The sequence below is a fragment of the Drosophila montana genome, unplaced genomic scaffold (genome assembly GCF_035044405.1).
Source record: "Drosophila montana isolate Dmon_TW-CO22-7 unplaced genomic scaffold, ASM3504440v1 contig_1964_1, whole genome shotgun sequence".
Taxonomy (NCBI): domain Eukaryota; kingdom Metazoa; phylum Arthropoda; class Insecta; order Diptera; family Drosophilidae; genus Drosophila; species Drosophila montana.
In genome coordinates, this window is record NW_026996881.1 from 738,123 (window position 1) to 757,259 (window position 19,137).

Genomic DNA, 19,137 nt, shown 5'->3' on the forward strand with positions numbered 1-19,137 from the left:
CCGTACATCTTTACTTTCAATTGAAAGCTCCAACTTAAGGCTGCGCCTTCGTTAATTCATAAATTAACGGCCCATGAACACCAAAGGATATAACAGCAAACGTATTGTTGTTGGGGCTTTTGTAACATTGACCGGAAACGGAAATGAGACGAGACAACAAAATGTTTGTTAGTTAGCAGTGCCTTAGTGAGATAATGGCGACCCACAGAGCGAAACAGTTGTGCCAATATAACGCTCAACCTGCGAACACGAATTCCGTCTCCGTACTACCTCGCCTAGAGAATTCGAATATTGCGGTGAGTTATGCGGAGTATTACGGTTGAACGTGAGTTACAAAATGCCTTATTGAAATTTAAAGAGGAACACAGTTCTTTTGATCGTCTGGGCTTTTTACTTTTGTTCTTTTAAAAAGGCAATTATAATATTGTCATAAATTATGTAACGCATTGAAGGAGACATTTCCGATCCCTTAAGGTTATATATTTTTGGTCTTTCTGTTGCAGGCAACATATAAGTCGAAACTGGCTAGATCGGACCATTATAGCTGCCATATGAACGTTGGCTCGAATATTAAGTTATTTTTTAAAGCGCTTTTGTTAATCAAGATATCTTGATCTCTACCTCTTTCTCATCAAGATTTCACTGCTATATTGTAGAACTAATTATATAAGAAGCATCGATCAGCAATGAAGTTGAAATCAACCCAAAACCATTATACCGTAATTTTATTAATTTCGGTAACTAAGTTTGTTTGTCAGTATATTTGTTCATTATAAAGATCGTGTCAGATCGTAAATCATATTTTTGTCTGGTTTTTCTCAACATAGACATATAAAAGCTTGGAGTGTACGTAAAGTACGCCAACAGAAGCCTTACGTACGTCTTGAAGTCCATTTTCCATTTCCATTATAGGTAAAAAGCTTATCTCTTCCCTGAGAAATTTCCCGTGTCTTATGCTAATCCATCGCAAGTGTCAATTCGTTCACCCGTATCAAGTCAGTCAGCGATTTAATCGAGCGACCCGTCGATTCCCTGCTGATTGAGCACTTTATTTGGCAAATCTTTCAGCTTCTTATACCCTGTGACCCTTCAAAATGGGTATAAAGGGTATAATGGCTTAGTTCAAATAATTGTGACAGGCAGATGAGGGCTTCTCTAAACTCTAAAGGTATATATGTATATGTCTATCGATTGAACGCGACTATAAAAGCTAGCGACTTTAACTTCTTGGAAATAGATGGCATATCACCGATCTTTTCTGATATCGATAAAAATGGATAAGAACCTCTTTTGTTTTGGGAACATATCGTAAATAATATGAGTTGAGACATTAAATAGGGATCTCGTGGCTGGATACAGGATACCTACCAGTTAGTCATTCCCGACTAAAGAACGCTAAATCGTTTATTTTTGCTTTTTTTTGTCTTTGAAAAAATACCCCCGTAAACCTTAATAAATAATGCATGCGTCTTTTGTATATGTAGATTTTGTCTGAGGGCTTCTGCGGGTTAATGTGCTGTCAATGGCGGCTGGGCCGAGAGTTAAAATGGCGTGCAATTGATTTTGCCACGCCCAATTCAAGCACTTGAAGGCAGGAAGGCAGAAAATAAGCAAAAGCAGCTGCCATGGAAATGGCGCTGTCAACACGCCGAAGATTGGGCTGAGATGTCAGAGATTGCAGCCTCATATAAACCAAGTACACGCTTACTCTTGTCTATACTTTGCCAAGACAAACAGCCGACAAGTGGGCCCAGAGTCTGTAGCGAGAGAGACAAGCTCCGCATCTCCAATTCCAGCTCTATCCCCAGCAGAGACTCTGACTTTGCTTCAAGCATGGACCCATTCAGAGTGATTTAGTGCTTGTGGTCAAGTGGACCTTGATTGACTTGGCCTTGCTAAGAGCTAAACGAAACCAACACACATACACACACACACACACACACAAGAAACAAGCTAAATTAGTTACAAACCAATTAACATAATTTAATTTTGCTAGAACAAATACTAAGAATTTATCTAGTCTATGCAGTTGCTATTGAAATACATTTGCTCTATAGAGATAAATATTTACAATGCATTTCAATGCTTGCTGCCTTCACTATTGTATGAGTATGTTTATTTTCAATCAAATTTAAGTGATTTTTGTTGTTTTTTAATTTATTTTATTTAAAGGAATTAATAAGCTGCCAATTAGAGTCAGCCTCCATATATTGATATAAGCTTCCCAAATAACAATTGTTAAAGTTAATATTCTTAACTTTTCAGGCCATGCAGCTTAGTTCATAATGCGAGGTTAGGAGATTATTGCGTTGATTGTGTGCGTGTCAAAGGCGACCACAGTTATAATTTAGTTAGCCTTGCCACGCCCACACCAGATTACCACCCACTCTATTCAATTCCATTGTAATCGCATGTTTGGCTGCACTAAGTGCAATTGCTTTTGTGATTTGATTTGATTTCTTCGATAAGCTTCACCCGCTGGTAACATGCAAACGACCAAGCAAAACGGGTAACGCGAAAGAAACTGCGAGGAGCTGCTTACTGTGGCGCTTTTAATTATTAAATGCTTGGCTACTGGGCGTGGCAAGCATGTCGGCGAACTTACTCATTATGGATTTAAAGGCGTTGTGGCCGCCGTTGTGAGGCAGTCAAGAAAACTTTTGCCCGCTGCCCGAAAACTTGCTCTTCCACTGCTGTCAATTAAGGATTTGCTGAACGTTTCGGGAATGGATATTCTGACGCCAACGCTTAAGTTGTTGTCAATGACTTTTACTCTTTAACTGGCAGCTGTCTATTCCCTGGTGGCCCACAATTTAGCTTGAAGGAAGCTGGCTGGGGTGGTACAAAGTTATGGGCATTGTACTTGTAGTTGATGCTGTCGCCAAGTCATTAATGGAATGTGGCTTAAGCACAGGATATTCGCATGCCTTTTGGGATGCCTTTTCAAATGCAATTGCTGCATGTCCCTGACATAATTTACAATTTCAATAATATCCAGCGCGTCATCCTTTCCAGCAGGAACACTGCTGAGTCTTAAGACGCAAGCCTTTGCTACAGCATTATTATCGTCATCATCATTATCATCATGGGAGCTGCTGCTGCTTGGGAGGCATGCGCATTTGTCATCATTAAAAATGGATGGAGGCAATGGGCAAGGAGCAAAAATTAGTTTGCGAGTTGCTGTGCGTCCTGAGACCAGGATATTTATGCGTGTGCAGCTACTAGGCCAAAGGCACTTCAAATGTCATGCCTTACCGCCTTTTACTTTTGTTTCATTTTCTGCTGTTGCCGCTGCTCATTATGGCTTAAAAAATGTTAAGCACGTCGACGCCTGTTTTTGCGTGGCAAGCGGAAGTGGGCATGTCCTTCTGCCTTGCCCCACATTCAGACGCGCCACTTGAAACAGGTCGCTTGGGTCCAACCAAGCCAAGTGCCCAGCAGCTACCAAAGCCACTTGATAGTCAACGCTGACATCTCATTATGGTTGTCAGCGCTTTGCCTAGGACCGAGTACGGTGCGTATGTGTAATGTCTGCAGCTTGACTTCCGCCTACCCCCTGCCACCTCCTGTCGCCCTGCCTGTTCTCTCTCTCTCTCTCTCTCTCTCTGAGTTCTTGTTTGCTCATGTGTAAGCAAAAAGGCTACCACGTGAATTATTTTTATGTGCCTTAGAGGACCAATTTTTGGTTGCCTGCTGTGTGTGTGTGCCGTGCGTGTGTGTGTATGCATGTGTGTGTTTGTTAGTGGTCTCAATTTAAATTCATACACATTTTTTTTGGGCCGAAATCTATTTTTATTGGATGCTAAGAAGGCAGCATCAGAAAAGGGCATTGAATTGTGTATAAACAAATTTATTTAATTAGATATCAAAGATATTTATCTAGACGTCCCTTGTCAAAGTAATAATGCCACAGAGCAAATAATCAATGGTTACCAGCCGAATCGGTGCTCTATATTATAAACGAAAGCCAGGCAATAGCTTGATTCTTTTCCAACTTGACACTCAAGCTTTTGACTATCACACACAACTTAGGGGCTGACCAACCTTCACTCTGATGCAATGCAATTGTCGATGTGCTGACAAAATGAGCAACAGCCGCCACAAGTTGTTGGCTGCGATGATCAAACAACAGCAGAAATAGCACTGCAAATTCGCAGTCGTAATTTGCAAGGCACTTGAATTGTAGGAAACCGCATGTCCAGGACACTGGCAAACCGCCCACTTTCGATTGCCTGCGCATAATGCAGAGCAACCACAATGACAACGACTGGAAAAACAGCAGCGGCAACAATTGCTAGCCAATTGTATGGCTGGCTGGCATGATGCACAATGGTGTCCTGGCAGCGCCTGTCTGCGCTGTGTTATCCTGGCAATGCCGGCGTGTGCGTTTCCTTCGTCTCAATTTTTAATCCCGCTGCATTGTCAGGAGCAAAGTGGAGCCCGGATTTATGCTTCGTCAGCTGCAAAAAGGTGAGCGGATGCCAAGTCCACAATCCGATTCGTATTCCGATTTACATTTTCTTCCCCAACAGCAGCTCTCGACGCAGACACAAATCAATATTTGCTTAAGCCATTCAAAGGTCATTTGCAGACGCTTCGACACACTATACGTAAGTGCTAGGTGTAATATGAAAATTGTCTAAATTGAATTAGATTCCAGATGATGGCTATATATTACAGTATCCGCAGGGAGCACAGTGCAAAGTATTTTTTTTAGGAACTGGCACAGGTAACAAGGAGTTTTTATATTATTGCCATCATTGTTATATTGAATATTGCTCTTTTTTTTTTAGAAAATTGCAGCCCGCGCAAATTTGCAACCTGCGAGCCAGCAACCGTGGACTTAGGGCTAATCTGAAACCTTAAAGGGGTAAGTTAAATTTGATGGTTGGGTAAAAAGGAAATATGTAAGAGGGAAGAAATGAAAAACCGCTTTGTTACTTAAGAATAAAAAAAACACAGTTTTTTATGCTTAGTCCTTTGGTAACTTTAAAGTTGCTCTTGTTTTAATATTATAATATAAAAATGAGACTCACGTGTAGCATGATATGACTCACTCATAAATAATTCTCTTACGCTTTCCCATTTTATTCCAGGTATGCGTATTGGAGAGCTTGGCATGCAATAAAAAAGTTTGACAAGGGACAAGCTGTAAAACTGTTGCACTACACATCTGACAGCCGCCGCAGACAGAAGTTTTTACTTAATCCCAGAGTTCCACTTGCTCCTCGCATCTATAAAATCTCGACCACTTTGTTTTATGAGCTGAATAGCCCCAACAATTTGTCTAATAATGCACTTAAAAATCATTGCCGTTAATAGCTGTAAAGTGTGTGTTAAAGAGCTGCCACAAACTTGGCGCCCGAACAGGGACCTCCAATTGCGAGCAAGCCACAAAATATATATAAAAGTGGCTTTAAGCTCAAAGGACCCGTTGATTCGACCATGGAAAGAAAGGTAGCATACTCAGTTGAAGATGCTGGCTGGATGCTAGTTTTAATTACCAGCTGTGAGTACCTTTGAAAGTACTCTCTCAACTTGAAACCCCTCGCAAGCTGTGCCCCTTGAAATTCTTGTCTCCCCATATATGTATGCATGTGTGTATGTCATCTCGCTTTACAGCACTCGCTTTGTGCAATACAGTCAACATTAAATATTTAAGTTGCATATTAAAAATGCTGACAAATTTTATCATACACATATTTTGCATATATAATGGAATGCACGTGCCTGCCATTTTCGGTGAAAAAAAAACTTTAAGTTAATTTTCATCGTCATTATTATTGCAATGTTTGCATGTAACGCATGGTGAATTATTGAAAAATTCGCAAGCATTTCAAATGTAATTTGACCAGTTAATATTCTGAAACCAGGCTGAGGGGCTGCTTGATTATTTGTGCTTACCCCTTTTGAGGCCTGTTGAGTCAGTCAGAGACCAGAAGCAATCATGACCAAATGAAATCACTGAAGCGTCCTGCAACAGCATGAGCCTTGAACAAGTACCCTGGTTGCCCAGTCGGCCGATTAAAAGCAAATAAAATCGGGCAACAAAATATACCATAAGGGTTGGGAAGCGAAAATCAAGTTTGTGAGTTGTGTTTGGGTTAAAGGGCTCGATGGGCTCTACTTTTACTGGGGCGGGCACAAGCGTAGAATCTGTGTTCTCTCTTTTGGCCGTTACCAAAGCGAATCTGACAGTCAAAAACAACAACAAACAATAATAATAATATTAATAATAATAATAAAAGAAGAGAACTGCAAATCGTTGCATGATTGACGTAGACTATTTACAACGATTAAGATGTTCTGCGTGTTGTAAATAAACTTTCAAATATTTCAAGTCAACTTCGTATTATTGTGCAGTCTTGTGCAATCTTAAAGTGCTTATATGAGCATTTATTCTATAAAAAATAAAATTTTAGCTAATCCAAATATTTTGTAATAAAGTGTTGTCACATCGTTAGTATTGAAAGTTAAATATGGACTTTCTGAGCTATTATACACTTATTCTTTTTGCCTTCAAGTGTTGTATTGATGTCAAATATTATGATACATCACAGAATCGACTAAAATCGGTGTTCATACAGCTTATTACTCGTATAAAGACCTGTATTAGATTTTTTGATGTTTTAAGACCCATCTTAAGCAAGCGCCAATCAATACCGACGCAGTTTTAAGCACCCGCATGGCAGGACAATTTCTCTATTTGTATACATTTTTAATGGAATTATAAAGTTTTAAATAGTTTGCGATTTCTTGGGAACTTTGTTGTGAAGCAAATAAAAGTTATACCAAACTAGAAAAAAGATTACAAAACTCAGCCAACACCCAGCAGATCTCAATTGATGTGAACTAATCTGACAGGGTTTCAAAAAGTTGCTTAATCGCTTCATCGGTCAGTTGCTGATGCTGGTTGATTACCCACATGTCGTTAGGGTGGTGTAACCCACATAGATAGGAGGATTACAGCACCTGGTTGACATAGAAAAACGAATGAAAATCAATTCTTAAACGTATTTATGATATAGCTTGAATGTCGTAACTATAAATAAACACAGAGAAGTGTAAATAAATAAAAATAAAATAAATATATAAGTAACTGAGTGCAGTGAACAATAAAAGTGACTTCAACTATTGTTGTGTGTAAGTGTGTGTGTTTCGTTGTGTATGTGTGTGTGTGGCTTTGTGTGATAACAGCTGAAATACAAAGTAACTAAGGCACACACACATGATTCTCACATACATACAAGAAAAGCAATAGCCAAAAGGCAAAGCAGAGCCACAACTCAGCCTCTCATTGATAACATCTACAGAAAAGTTTGTCGGCATGTCTCAACAGGATCTGCTGCTGCTGCTGCTCTCCCGCTCTCTTGCCATGTCTGTCTCTTTCTTGCGCACGTGATTCTGATGGCCCGCTAAGTGAGCTCGTCTCTCGCTGTGGCCATAAACTTTTAAAGTTCGCAATTCAATTTCAATTTGCGCAACGAACGTGTGCAGCGCCCGTTTCGGCAAGGGGCATGGGGGCAAGTGGTTGCATATACATATGTATGTATATATGTGCAATACATATGTACAAATAACGTACAAATAGTAATAATAATAATAGTAGCAACTGTGGCAGCTGCGGGATTTGCCATGGCAAATCAAGTTTCAAAACATGTACTCAGAGTGCAGGTCCTGTTGTGGCCGTAGGGAAGAACGGCGGGGGGTTACGGATGATATCAGTTATAGAAATTGCTTGGCTTGGGCAGCGCCATCAAAACCGTTGGCCAACGCATAAATTTGATTTGTGTTGCACATAAAAATGAAAATAGCGCTAAAAAGAAATAGCTGACACAAACAAGGAAAATTTTACTACGGGGCAACGGATCTGCGATGTCTGAAGGTTTTTATCTATCTAAGCAAAGCAAGTAATTACATACTTATTGAGTTTGTATGCATTAGAGAGAAGCGTCACATCCACACGAATGGATTTTCATGGCGTTGATTATTTTAGCGAAAATGTTAGTAAGCGTGCTCTAGTCGGGAGTGCTCGACTAGAAGATTCACTATTAACACTATCCTACTCTTGGATGAAGCAAGTCCGATAGACATACATATATGCTTTTTATGTGTGGGAAAGTGATTTCTACAAAATGAAGCAAAAAATGTGGACCGTGCAAAGTCGGGGAATATTTGCTTGTTTATTACAAAAGGTGTTATAATTTTAAGTAAAGTTCTGGTAAAACTTAAAAGCTTACCAAAGCTAAGCATAAAGTATTTTTCGTCCATTTCAATTAGCTGATTTTTATCAGCTTACAACAGCTACGAAAAAAGGCAATAACATACCGAAGCACTGCAGTAAGCTAGCCAAGTAGATGCCTCGGACCCCGCCCAACCGCTTCACTTCGGTCTTCAGTCTTGCGTGTGCGGCGACGATATCGTTTATTGGTGGCTGCTAAGGCGACACACCCTTCAATAAATCAAACCTTAACCAAACCAAAATCAATGAAACAAAAAAAGACGTGTAATCAGGTGAGCATGTTGAAGTCAAAAGAACCCGAGTATAATGTATCCCTTAAACATTTAATTTTATGTTTTTTGGGATGGTTAGAAAATGATTGGTGAGCTTTGGCTATGAAAATGTTGTTGTTCAGAAAATTGATTTACATTTTATAGCACCAATCGATAGCTAAGATGCAATACTGCTATCGGGTATATCGACTTAAGTGTCATAAGAATGTTGTACTTCTTCGTTGAGTCGAAGCGTTTTTCGTGTAACTCTTCCTTACCCGGCAGCCTCGGGCGATTGTAGGTACAAAGTTGCTGCAAGTTGCACGAGCTGCTTGATAAAACTTGTCGCATAGCAAGGCAAGAGTGGCCGCAGGCAACAAATTATGCATAATGGAAATGCGATTTACAATCAGGCCAAAAAGGCGCAGACTGAGAGTTCTGGCAGGGGTCCGGTGATAAGCGAGCCAAGCAAAGCTTTGGCAAACGCGTTTATCAACTGCTCGAAAACTGTTGCTCGGCCAACAGCGAAAAGCAATGTTCTCAAAGGAATTCAAAGTAACTGGTAATATTGGCGCCACTTTCCTTTATGCGTGCGCCTTCCTTCCTGCTCGCTTTGCCAGCTTGCCTCGGGAACGCGAAAATTTAATAAACACAGCAGCAAAAACTTTGCTGAGTGCTAAGCAAGGCTGGCCATTGTGTTGGCCACGCCCCACTTTGGTGTGGCAGGGGGACGCACATCTGCACTACCCGATGTAGGTTAGCGTTAGGTTTTCCTTGACGGACTCTCGACGGGCTTGCCAATGCATTTAAGTATTGCTTTGCCAAAAAGTATAATAAAGAATTCTTAACTTTAAATTGATATTTTTATTTACGCGCCCGCACTTAGAATGACGCGGTCGGGGCAAGACAACATACGCCAGGTGCCTAATGAACGGCAACAATTTCGCCACGTAGCTTCAGGGCGCTCACAAAAGCTATAAAAAGAAAAGTTGCCTATAAAAAATATCATCTGCTGTGTTATTGTTTTTGTCTGCCTTATCCGTTTTTTTCGGATTTTGTATACCCTGCGCACATTTTAATGGGTAAAAGGGTATAATGGTTCAGTGAAAGTGTTTGTAACAAACAGAATGAAATATATACAACCCGATAAGGTACATTTATATTTGATCGGCATCAACAGAAGAGTCGATAAAATCGATATTGAAACCTTGTTTTTTGGACATATCTTGTATCCCAATAGAGCTGAATATATTAAATTTGGTATGTAGAATTTCTTATAGTATACACAGATCTAAAACACTTTTTGGATAACTCCTTCGTGTCGCAAATAATAATAATATTCAATTTTGGACGCTTGACGCGGGTTCAGGGTATCTCTAATTCGGGCTCTCTCGACTGGAGCATTCTTACTTGTTTTCTTTTAAAATGGTCATTTCTTTTCGGAGCGACGTAGGCAGCGCCTCAACTTACGCATAAAAGTCACCGATGATTGCCATAATAATTTATCAGGGAAGCTGCCAACGTGCCACCCCATTTGGCAGCAATGAGAAAGTGTTTGGTAAATTGATAAAATATTGCTGATGCCGACAGCAGATGTATGAAGTATGCAATTCGCGCATGATTGATGGTGCAAATACTACTCCTTCATTGGCCTTCGAATTTAATTAGGTCGAGTAGCAATGTCGCATTACGGTGATGAAAGGGCATTTTCGCTACTTAATGTAGCTAAAATGTATTAAATGCGAATGTATTTAATGTAGTTCGGATATGATTTGTGTTCTTAATCTAAATATATTCTAAATATAATCTATGAATGTATTTTTATCATGTTTTTAATACTTGATGATAATGTAGTAATATCTGATTATGATGAATAGTCATGTGTGGGCGCCCCACTTTGCAAATAACTAATGCGTTTACATATGTATAAGCATATACTATGTAATTAACAAACGCAAATATTTTTTCATGATATCTACATGTGTGTACAAGTTAGACAGAGGAAAGAAAATACACAAAATAACGTAAATTAAACAGACAAAATTACTTGACACAATTAAAAAAAAGAGGTATACACTTCTTAACTAAAAACTATATAGCTCAAAAGCCTAAATAATATGATAAGGTCGATTGACATACATTTGTCGAAGTCTACTTTCTATTTTCTATTTTAAAAAATTGCAGTGCATGTAAACGAGGTTATTTTTGAGTGCACATCACAAGAAGCTTGAGATACGTTTGTTGAGTATCTGTACTTTATTGCTACCCATACAATTATTCAGGAAAATCCCCAAATTTATTTGTGGTTCTTAAAGTCTATTTTATTCCATAATTTAATGCCGGCTGAAAGAGGCAGTTTATCACAATTTATAAAAATATTGTGCGCGGTGGTGCGTCCAAGTTTGTTTGCTTGCCAAAATTATAACGAAAAATTATTTTTCACTAGGATTGTCCGTTAGCAGACTTTTCACAGTATTATATATTTTGAAAGAGACTTGAAGAGCAGCAAAATAGTGAAATAACTTGTACTATTTACCTCAAAATTTTTATATTGAACCGGCCAAAGGTTCCATGAAATCGATGAAAAAAGTGAGCTTATAAAGTTTATTGTGGTTAACAGTATAGAAATGTAAACAAGCCTAGTACAATAATGTATTAAAATAACAATCAGCTTGATTTAAATAAAAAAATATAAATAAATGTGAGGCCTGAGTTTCAATTTCCATGTAGAGAATATTAAAAGGCTATTAAGTATATAAATTATTTAAACTTTCATAGAATAGCTGCCTATACAACAATGTATGCCAATATAAAATAAATATTCCTCTTTAATCTGGTATCATATGAATATGACAGAGTAGACCAACTCGAACTGCCCGTGAGCTGGTAAGTTGTCTGCCCCTCGCCTTTTGTTGATTCGATTGTTGAAATGTAAACAATTTTTTTGTTTCCTGTGAATCGATGGGAAAACAGAACCCACACACACACACACAAATATACGCAGAACAGATATTCGCACGTCAATCGAGCTGCTTTTTAAATTAAATTTTTTTCGTTGTTGGCCTTTTTTGATTGCGTCAAATAAACAACAACAAGTTTTGGATATCGCGAGAAATTCATGTGGGGAGTGTTTCAACTGTTTCTGTTTCTGTTGCCGTTCCGTTCGATCAATATCGGGCTGATGCAGACAATAAAATAAATATGATACTACCGATAGATAGGCGTACTAACAAATATTCAGTGGGGAAGGCGATTGAAACAACTTTCACTTTCCACGGTTGGCCGTTTCGCTTTTATTGTGGCGGCGTTGCGGGCAACTGTGTTGGCTTTGGGTTTCAATTTCCCTTGATTGAAGTTTCCATTGCGGCTCAAATGACCTGCCAAGCTTATGGAGTTGTATCGCCGAAATGGAGCGTACCCAATTTAATTGAATGCAGCTACCTAGCTTAGGGACGTGTGAGCAAAGTAAAATGGTTTTATTTAGTTTTTAAGCTCGTTTCATTGGATGCTTTAAGTTCGTCTGTCTAAATTACGCATTACGCTTAATGCTCTTTTCGGCTGCTGCCAAAAATTGTAGACTTAATTTGATAAGAAGAGTTTTAACCGAAATTTATTTACATTTAGCTTGTTATGCCGTGACTTATAAACTTTTAATTGAATTGTGAGCCGTAACTAAAACTGTAAAATTCGTTGCCCTCAATCCTTTTACAAAATGAAACGCTACAACATTGTCGCCGAATGCAGGCGCCATTTCGGCAAGCTAACGACTTCCCGTTATGGGAACATTTCAATTTCCTGTGTCCTGTGTGAAAAATTAATACAAAATTCGGAACAAATTGCCAAAAGTCGAGCGAGTCGAGTAGAGCAGCCTTGCCAATTGACAACAGTCAGGAAGTAAAGGATGCTGCGATGTCAGACTGCTGCCATGGCTGTCTGGTGTGGGTGGCGTTTGGGTTGGTCTGGATTGTTGGTGTGTCTCTCTGCAGCTGATATAAAAACATTTCTACCAAAATATGCCCGCAAACCTCAACAACATTTCGACAACGGCAGCCCATCAAAAACTTGCATCTGGCTGCGGGGGAGTAGACGACAATACACTTTTCCCCACAGCATAATAATGGATGTGTGTGTGTGTGTGTGTGGCAGAGATGGGCCGAGTAGAAAATGTGTGCGGTTGTGCACTGTGTCTGGCATTTAGCAGCATAGCTGAAAATCAACGTAGCCGCCAATAAGAAGGGCAAATGACAACAGCAACAACATTGACATCATGTTAGAGCAGCAGCGCGAATAGGCCTCGAGGTTGAGAAATTTGTATCAGTTTGTTTTCGCATTGCCGCTGGAGTCACAATTTAAATTTATAAGCCCTAAAACTGCCAAACAAAAGTTCTGATGCTCATTGTTCGCAACGCCCAGTTGCCATAAATTAAATGGCCATTCAATAAAAGCCAAATCAATTTGAGCGTGAAATCGATTTTCGCTTTCTCTCCTTTTGTGCCAGCCCAGTTCTGCCTTGCCTTTACCCAATCAATAAATTCCCGAGCATTTATCGAGGTTCTGCCTTCTCTGCAACAGGTTTTTGTCGTTTGTGAAGATGGCGGCGGCCAGCAAACGGCTACTAAATCTACGATACGCTGCCTGCCACACTGCGCGCCATGGTGATGCCTGCCATGCAACAAAATGGTTTTTCAATCGCCACACTTCCTGATTAATGGAAAGCCAACAGCACCAGTACCACCTCATACTACCTGAAGCTGAAAAAAACAAAAACAACACGATAGAACAGTGCGATTTGCAAACAAACTGAAATTGTGTCTGGACTTCGATTAACAAGCGTTCTGAGAGTGCTCTAGAAACACTTGCAAAGTGCGAGTTGTTGTTTTAGAAGGCGAGCCTGTTCGTATTCATTTGAATGTTAATTGTTGTAGATTTTTTTATACTTGGCTCTCCAAGTCCTATCTGTCCTTCTACCGACCGTGTTCAAGCAATCGATATACATATGTAGCTGTACATATCCGAATCAGACTAAGAGTCCACGCTCAGCACATATAGGAAAAACTGTGATTTAATTGGAGATTACCCATGTGAATTGGATTAATTAATCTATTGCGTATATGGCATCCTACGTTGGACGCCAACATGCATATATTATATAAGTATTCTTATTTACCCGAGTTGATATATTTATTTATATCTTTCTGAGCGTATTTTTAATGAAAAAAACGTCAGTATAGGGATAATCATATTATAAAATTTGCAATTTCCCGAATATTTGCAGGAGTATTTAATAAAAACCCTGCTCCATTTGCTTTAATTAAATTTATTGTAATTTTTTTTTCAAACATTCATCATTTATCAATGAACCCGCTTTCATGAATTTTAATTTTGTTTCTTACTGCCTTACAATTTACCAGGTTTACTCAAGGCCAACGTAGTTCTGTTATGATGTAATGTCTCCAGCCCAGATATGTTTGCAGTTCTTGCTTGTCATTATTTTTAATTTGCGCATCTATGACAACGAGCGACAACAAGACCAGGCTTGTCAAACCGGACAACTGTTTAGACACTGGGGCAGACACGGCCAGACAGCACCTAGGCAGTTGAAAATTGTTGACCGCCTTTCCACATCTGGCGTTGACAACACAATTTCCGGCCAACTGCAAAGTGCACACGGAAAGTGTTCGTGGGGCTGGAAACGGTCTGAATACCATTGTCGGGCTGAAAACACACCGAGCTGTACTCGTTTGTGTTTCCCGTAGCTGTCGTTGGTCGCCCGCCTCTTTCCCGCTGCCCAGCTTTGTTTCAACTTCCGTAGCGGGCACTTATTGCGTATACAGAAATCAGCAATTAAAGATTAAAAGAGCCAGAAGCTTGTACCCGAAAACTTAACGGCTGGGCTTGCCAAGGCTTATTAATAAAGCTCTAGTGGGGCACATGTTGCAGCTGTTGGTGCAACTGGAACGGGTAATGCTTAGAGACTGTTATGCTTTGCTTTTGGTGCAATTTTAATTGCATTATTCCTGTGGAGACTGCAGCCCTGTTGCGTCTTGACACACAAGTTTTAATTGATGTCACAGCTGATGCACTTTACGTCCAGCCAGGACTCTGGCCCGGATGCGAAGGCAGGACCTTAAGTCTTCTGTAACTTGGCAATTTATCATTGCTTGCTTTGCCTTGCTTTTCGCCAGGCACATCCTTTGGGCCCTTGTTGCCGTAGGACAACAATGGCAGCCATTCTCCCATTGGACTGCGCTTCCATAAACTTTAAATGACATTTTAAATGACATCATTAAAAAGCGTTAAGTGCTAGGTAGCTGCTGACCGGCTCTTATTTACCGATTCGCATACATTATATATGTATGTTGAATCATTAATATTCCAGTGTTTTCGCCGCTTTCAATTATTGGCCGCAATTTCCATTATTGCATATTAATTAAGTATGTTCAATTGCGCATTGATGTGTCACGGTAGGACGTGGCGTGAATTAAGCATAAGCATTCCACATGAAAGTATCAAATTGAAACGATTTGTCGCAGATTTTAAACAAAAACACATGCGGATACACGCACAAACAAGATTCGTACACCCACGCAAATTCGCTTAAGTCAGCGGAATTTGACAGGGATGCGACTCCTGGGAGAGTCGACTTCCTAACTTGCGTGCCGTATCAAATCAAACACAATCCAAGTTATCTTTTAGGCATATCACTTGCCAGAAGAGCTGAATTTGGGTGGGGCATTTTTTTTTTGGCACGCATTGGCGCGTGAAATTTCTGATTCTGTTTTGTTTCGTTACAGATTTGGCTGCTTGAGCACGATGGAGATAAAATTGCAATTAAATTTGCTTTTCTTTGTATACTTTTCGTTTATTTATTGAAACCAACCACGAATATGTACGTACCAGCCCGCATAATATAGATAGAACCTAATTAAAATCAGTTGCCAGCAAAATAATAATAATAACTAAAAATCTATTGTGTTAACTACTTAAAAAAATATTTATTTATAGGTGCATTTAAATGAATTGTTTCAACAATACCTTTTCATCATTGCAACAAACAATGAATCTCAATTGTTTGGCGGGAGACAGGTTTCAAATGCATTGGCAGACCATGCTATTGACTCTTTGTATCAAGTATCGCCGGACATCCGATAATTAAAATACCAAATGAGTACTAAATAACATAGGGTGGCATTTTTGACATCATCAGCGCTACGACACTTTACCCAAAGGCTGCTACTGGATCAAATAACTTTATACAGCGCCTATAAACTTTTGTCTTTGACTTGACACGTGCGGGTATGTAATGTGGGGAAGTCAACCACCGAATTGCTGGCGTTTGGTGACTTAGTTGTTAATTTCTTTATATTAGAATTTTACTTTTAATACCTGCCACCATTCCTCCGAATTTTTAAAGGTGGACAGAGATGGCCGCACCCGACGGCAACGATCCTTCTTATTGTTTTATGTGGACAAAGTACAAATATGAGTAAAAATAAAGTAAACAGTGCACACCTACACATTTCAGACTAGGGCCAATGTCAATCGACGACCTTGCCCACAATGTCAGTTCGATCCACACACACACATGTATAGAGCTTCGCATGAAGATTGAGACAAAGGAAAATATGACACTGACATTCGCCACATAGAGAGACAAAAAGACCAATTTGACACGAAAGATTCTTTAAATCCAGCGGCTGTGGACGTAACATATGAGGTGTTTTTTTCAATGTTTGGCCACCAGACACTTGTTGACCTTAGTCCAATATTTTGCGATGGCGACGTTGTCGAAAGGATTTCTGTGTGTTGATTTTGCAATGCCGAGAATACTCACCGATTGTGTAGGTGGCGCCGTCCACCGTAAATGTGGCCGCTTTGCACTTGTTGAAAAAGCGCGAGGCGAAGTCCAGTGCAGAGTTTTTCAAGCTCGAGGATACGCGTCGTATTGGTGAATCCGGGCAGGATGTGGCTGCCATTGGCTGCGGTGGCATTGATTGCTCCATAGCTACCGCACTGCTAGTTACCGTGTTGTCGCCGCTCAACCGTGCAGTTAGAACAGATGTGGCTAAGGGTGGTGCAACAGCTGTAATTGGAGTTGCTGCTACTGCGGCAGCTGCTGCAGCTGAGGTCACCGGCGTGGCAGAACCGGGCGCCAAACGGCGTGGTGCACTCGACAGATTAGACATGTTGAACGCGCGTTGGGTTTTGCTTTATGCTTGCCTGCGCACTTTCCAATCACTTCCTGATTATGGCACACATTCTGCCAGGTTTGGTAAGTTTGTTAGGCACACAACCTCTGCGTATTAAATTTGGCCATTAGAACATGACCCAAAAGTAAGCCAACCCCTGCCAACTTGATGCAATTAAGCTCGCCAAATTGACAGGCTGACAAAGTTTACTTATCACGAGCGTGGCTTCTTAGATTTTCCAAAAACTCTTTAAATTTTGAATCATATAGTTTCAAAGTTTGTAGATATCGTACAATATTTTTGTGCTCAAATTAATTGAAAAATGTTGCTTAATTTTAGTAAAACAAAATTTTCATTTTGGAATTTAACATTTTCGTTATTAATTGATGTCGCGTTTCAGAATAAAATACTTAAATACTAATACTAATTCAGATTCATTTAAGATATTTAATGATGCAGGATAAGCAAAATGTAATTAAATTAATTTATATAAAAAATTCTCAATTCTCCTTTTTTTTTTGGTCTCTAGAGTTTCATAACCCTTTAGGAGCTAGAAAAATCATGTAGTCTTTCGTTAGAGCCAGTGATAGGTTATTTCACTTTTTGGATATCTCCCCTTGTTTCATATCAAACTTGGAAAAATAATAAGCACACCTTTTTGTTTATATTATATTATATTATATTGGTTTTTTTACACATTAATAATGGGTTCAAGCTGTCAAAGAGTAATAATTCCATGTGTTAAAATTATTTCAACTTTGTTAATCCTTCTTGTTAATGTTAAATCCACCCTCTTTCTCTGTTTTATTTACTTCAATTTTAATTTACTGCAGGAAAATTGAGGAATAATTGAAATTACAAAAACCTCCAGCCGAAGCCCGTAAAATATACCACACATGAAGAGCTCATTTTGTAGATGATAATGATGATGATTGCGTTCAATAAAATCATTATTATCCGAACTCACAGACCAGGTGACGGGGCTGCGAGTCAGAGCTGCAAGGGCCAGGGGAGCCGCAAGTGATTTTAGTCAACTGTTGGAAATACTAGAGCTGGTGTTGTCCTGGCATATGCCTCACTCTAAAATGCGACGAATTAAAGTAAATTGCTTGGAAATAAGCGGCGCACGCATACAAAGAGCGAAATATTATACAAACAGACAGAGAGTCAGACAGATAGACATTCACAGACAACCACAGCTGGATAACACAGAAAATGAGTGGCTTTTGGTGGCTGATTGTTCAAATATCTGTTGTTGCTGTTGTGGTTGCCTATCGCCAGCGTATTGTGATAATGACATTCAAATGTATACATTAAGGTCTGCCATAGCCTGGGCATGAGTTTGGTTGGGAATGTGGCATTGGTGGGCGATTTGTTTCGCCCAGTGTTCTTATCGTGCTGCGGAAGGCGTCAAAAATTGCCACATAAAAATGTTAAAATGCCGCAAATGTTTTGGAAAAGACAATAAAAATAAATGTGCGTGAGAAGCTACAGAGCCAGCCGCAGGGCACCAAACAGCTTCCAACTTGATAAATGCCTTATTGCGTATAAGTCGTCTTATGCAAAGATTTTGATATATTTTTAAGTAAATTTAAAATGTATTCTAAAAACCACTAAGAGTCGGTACCAATTGTAGGCAGCTAGAGTCTTATTTAATACTATATATAGTATTATTCAGTTTTAAGCGATGTGGCCAAAAAAGGCTAGAGGATAATTTGACATTATTAACTCAAATTAATGAAAAGCCAATTCTGAATATTCAAATATTAACAGCTAACTATTTCTTGAAGTGCATTTATTACTGTATATACTTTATTTGTGTATATTAAATACGGTTCATCAAAAGTGTTGCCTACGTTTGGGCGTTTCCCAAGAAAACTAAATTTAGCTTCGTATGAAAGAGACAGCCGTCAAGAGTTTATGCATTGAATGCGTGGAATTCCGCATTCTTTACATCTACTCATTCAGCGTTTTTTTTCTTTTTTTTTGCTGTCTATTTTATTTATTAAGAAAAATATTTAGACAGTTTCACGTTTCACATTCCCCCTACATGTCTCGTCTATCGTGTCCCACACTGTTGTGTCCTTATCCGTCTATATGTCTATAACTGTCTGCAGTTGTCGTGCAACTTGTCGCTACTTTTCATATGAACGTATCCTGGGCGTGGGAGTTTTAACACCTTGTTGCCGTAGAGCTGGGACTGTGTGACGATACGGTAAAGGAGCACGCAAAAAAATGTAAGGCGAAGCCATTATGGATTTTTTTGTTTTTTGTTTTTTGTTGCTGGGCTTGTTGCTGCCTTTGTGTGCTGAGCATTGGCCCACTCTTTTCGTGTTAAGTGTATTATAATAAGTTTTAGTTGGGCGCGTTGTTGCTCAAACGTTTAGCTCGAGAAATTTCGCAGTGTTGCGTTTGGCTTTCGCTTCGGCTAAGCTCGCTTTTCCTTAGGGCTTTT

General features: G+C 39.5%; 1 protein-coding gene across 2 annotated transcripts in view; it reads right to left on the reverse strand.

The window, feature by feature from the left end:
* The window catches only part of Pde1c (Phosphodiesterase 1c), a 93,938-nt gene extending 77,244 nt beyond the window's left edge, over window positions 1-16,694 (reverse strand). For both annotated transcript variants that reach the window (XM_064679052.1, XM_064679049.1), the window contains exon 1: window positions 16,328-16,694. In XM_064679052.1, coding sequence (XP_064535122.1) covers window positions 16,328-16,679 — 352 coding nt within the window. In that variant the 5' untranslated portion in view covers window positions 16,680-16,694. The remainder of the gene's footprint in view (window positions 1-16,327) is intronic.
* Between the last annotated feature and the right edge of the window lie 2,443 nt (window positions 16,695-19,137).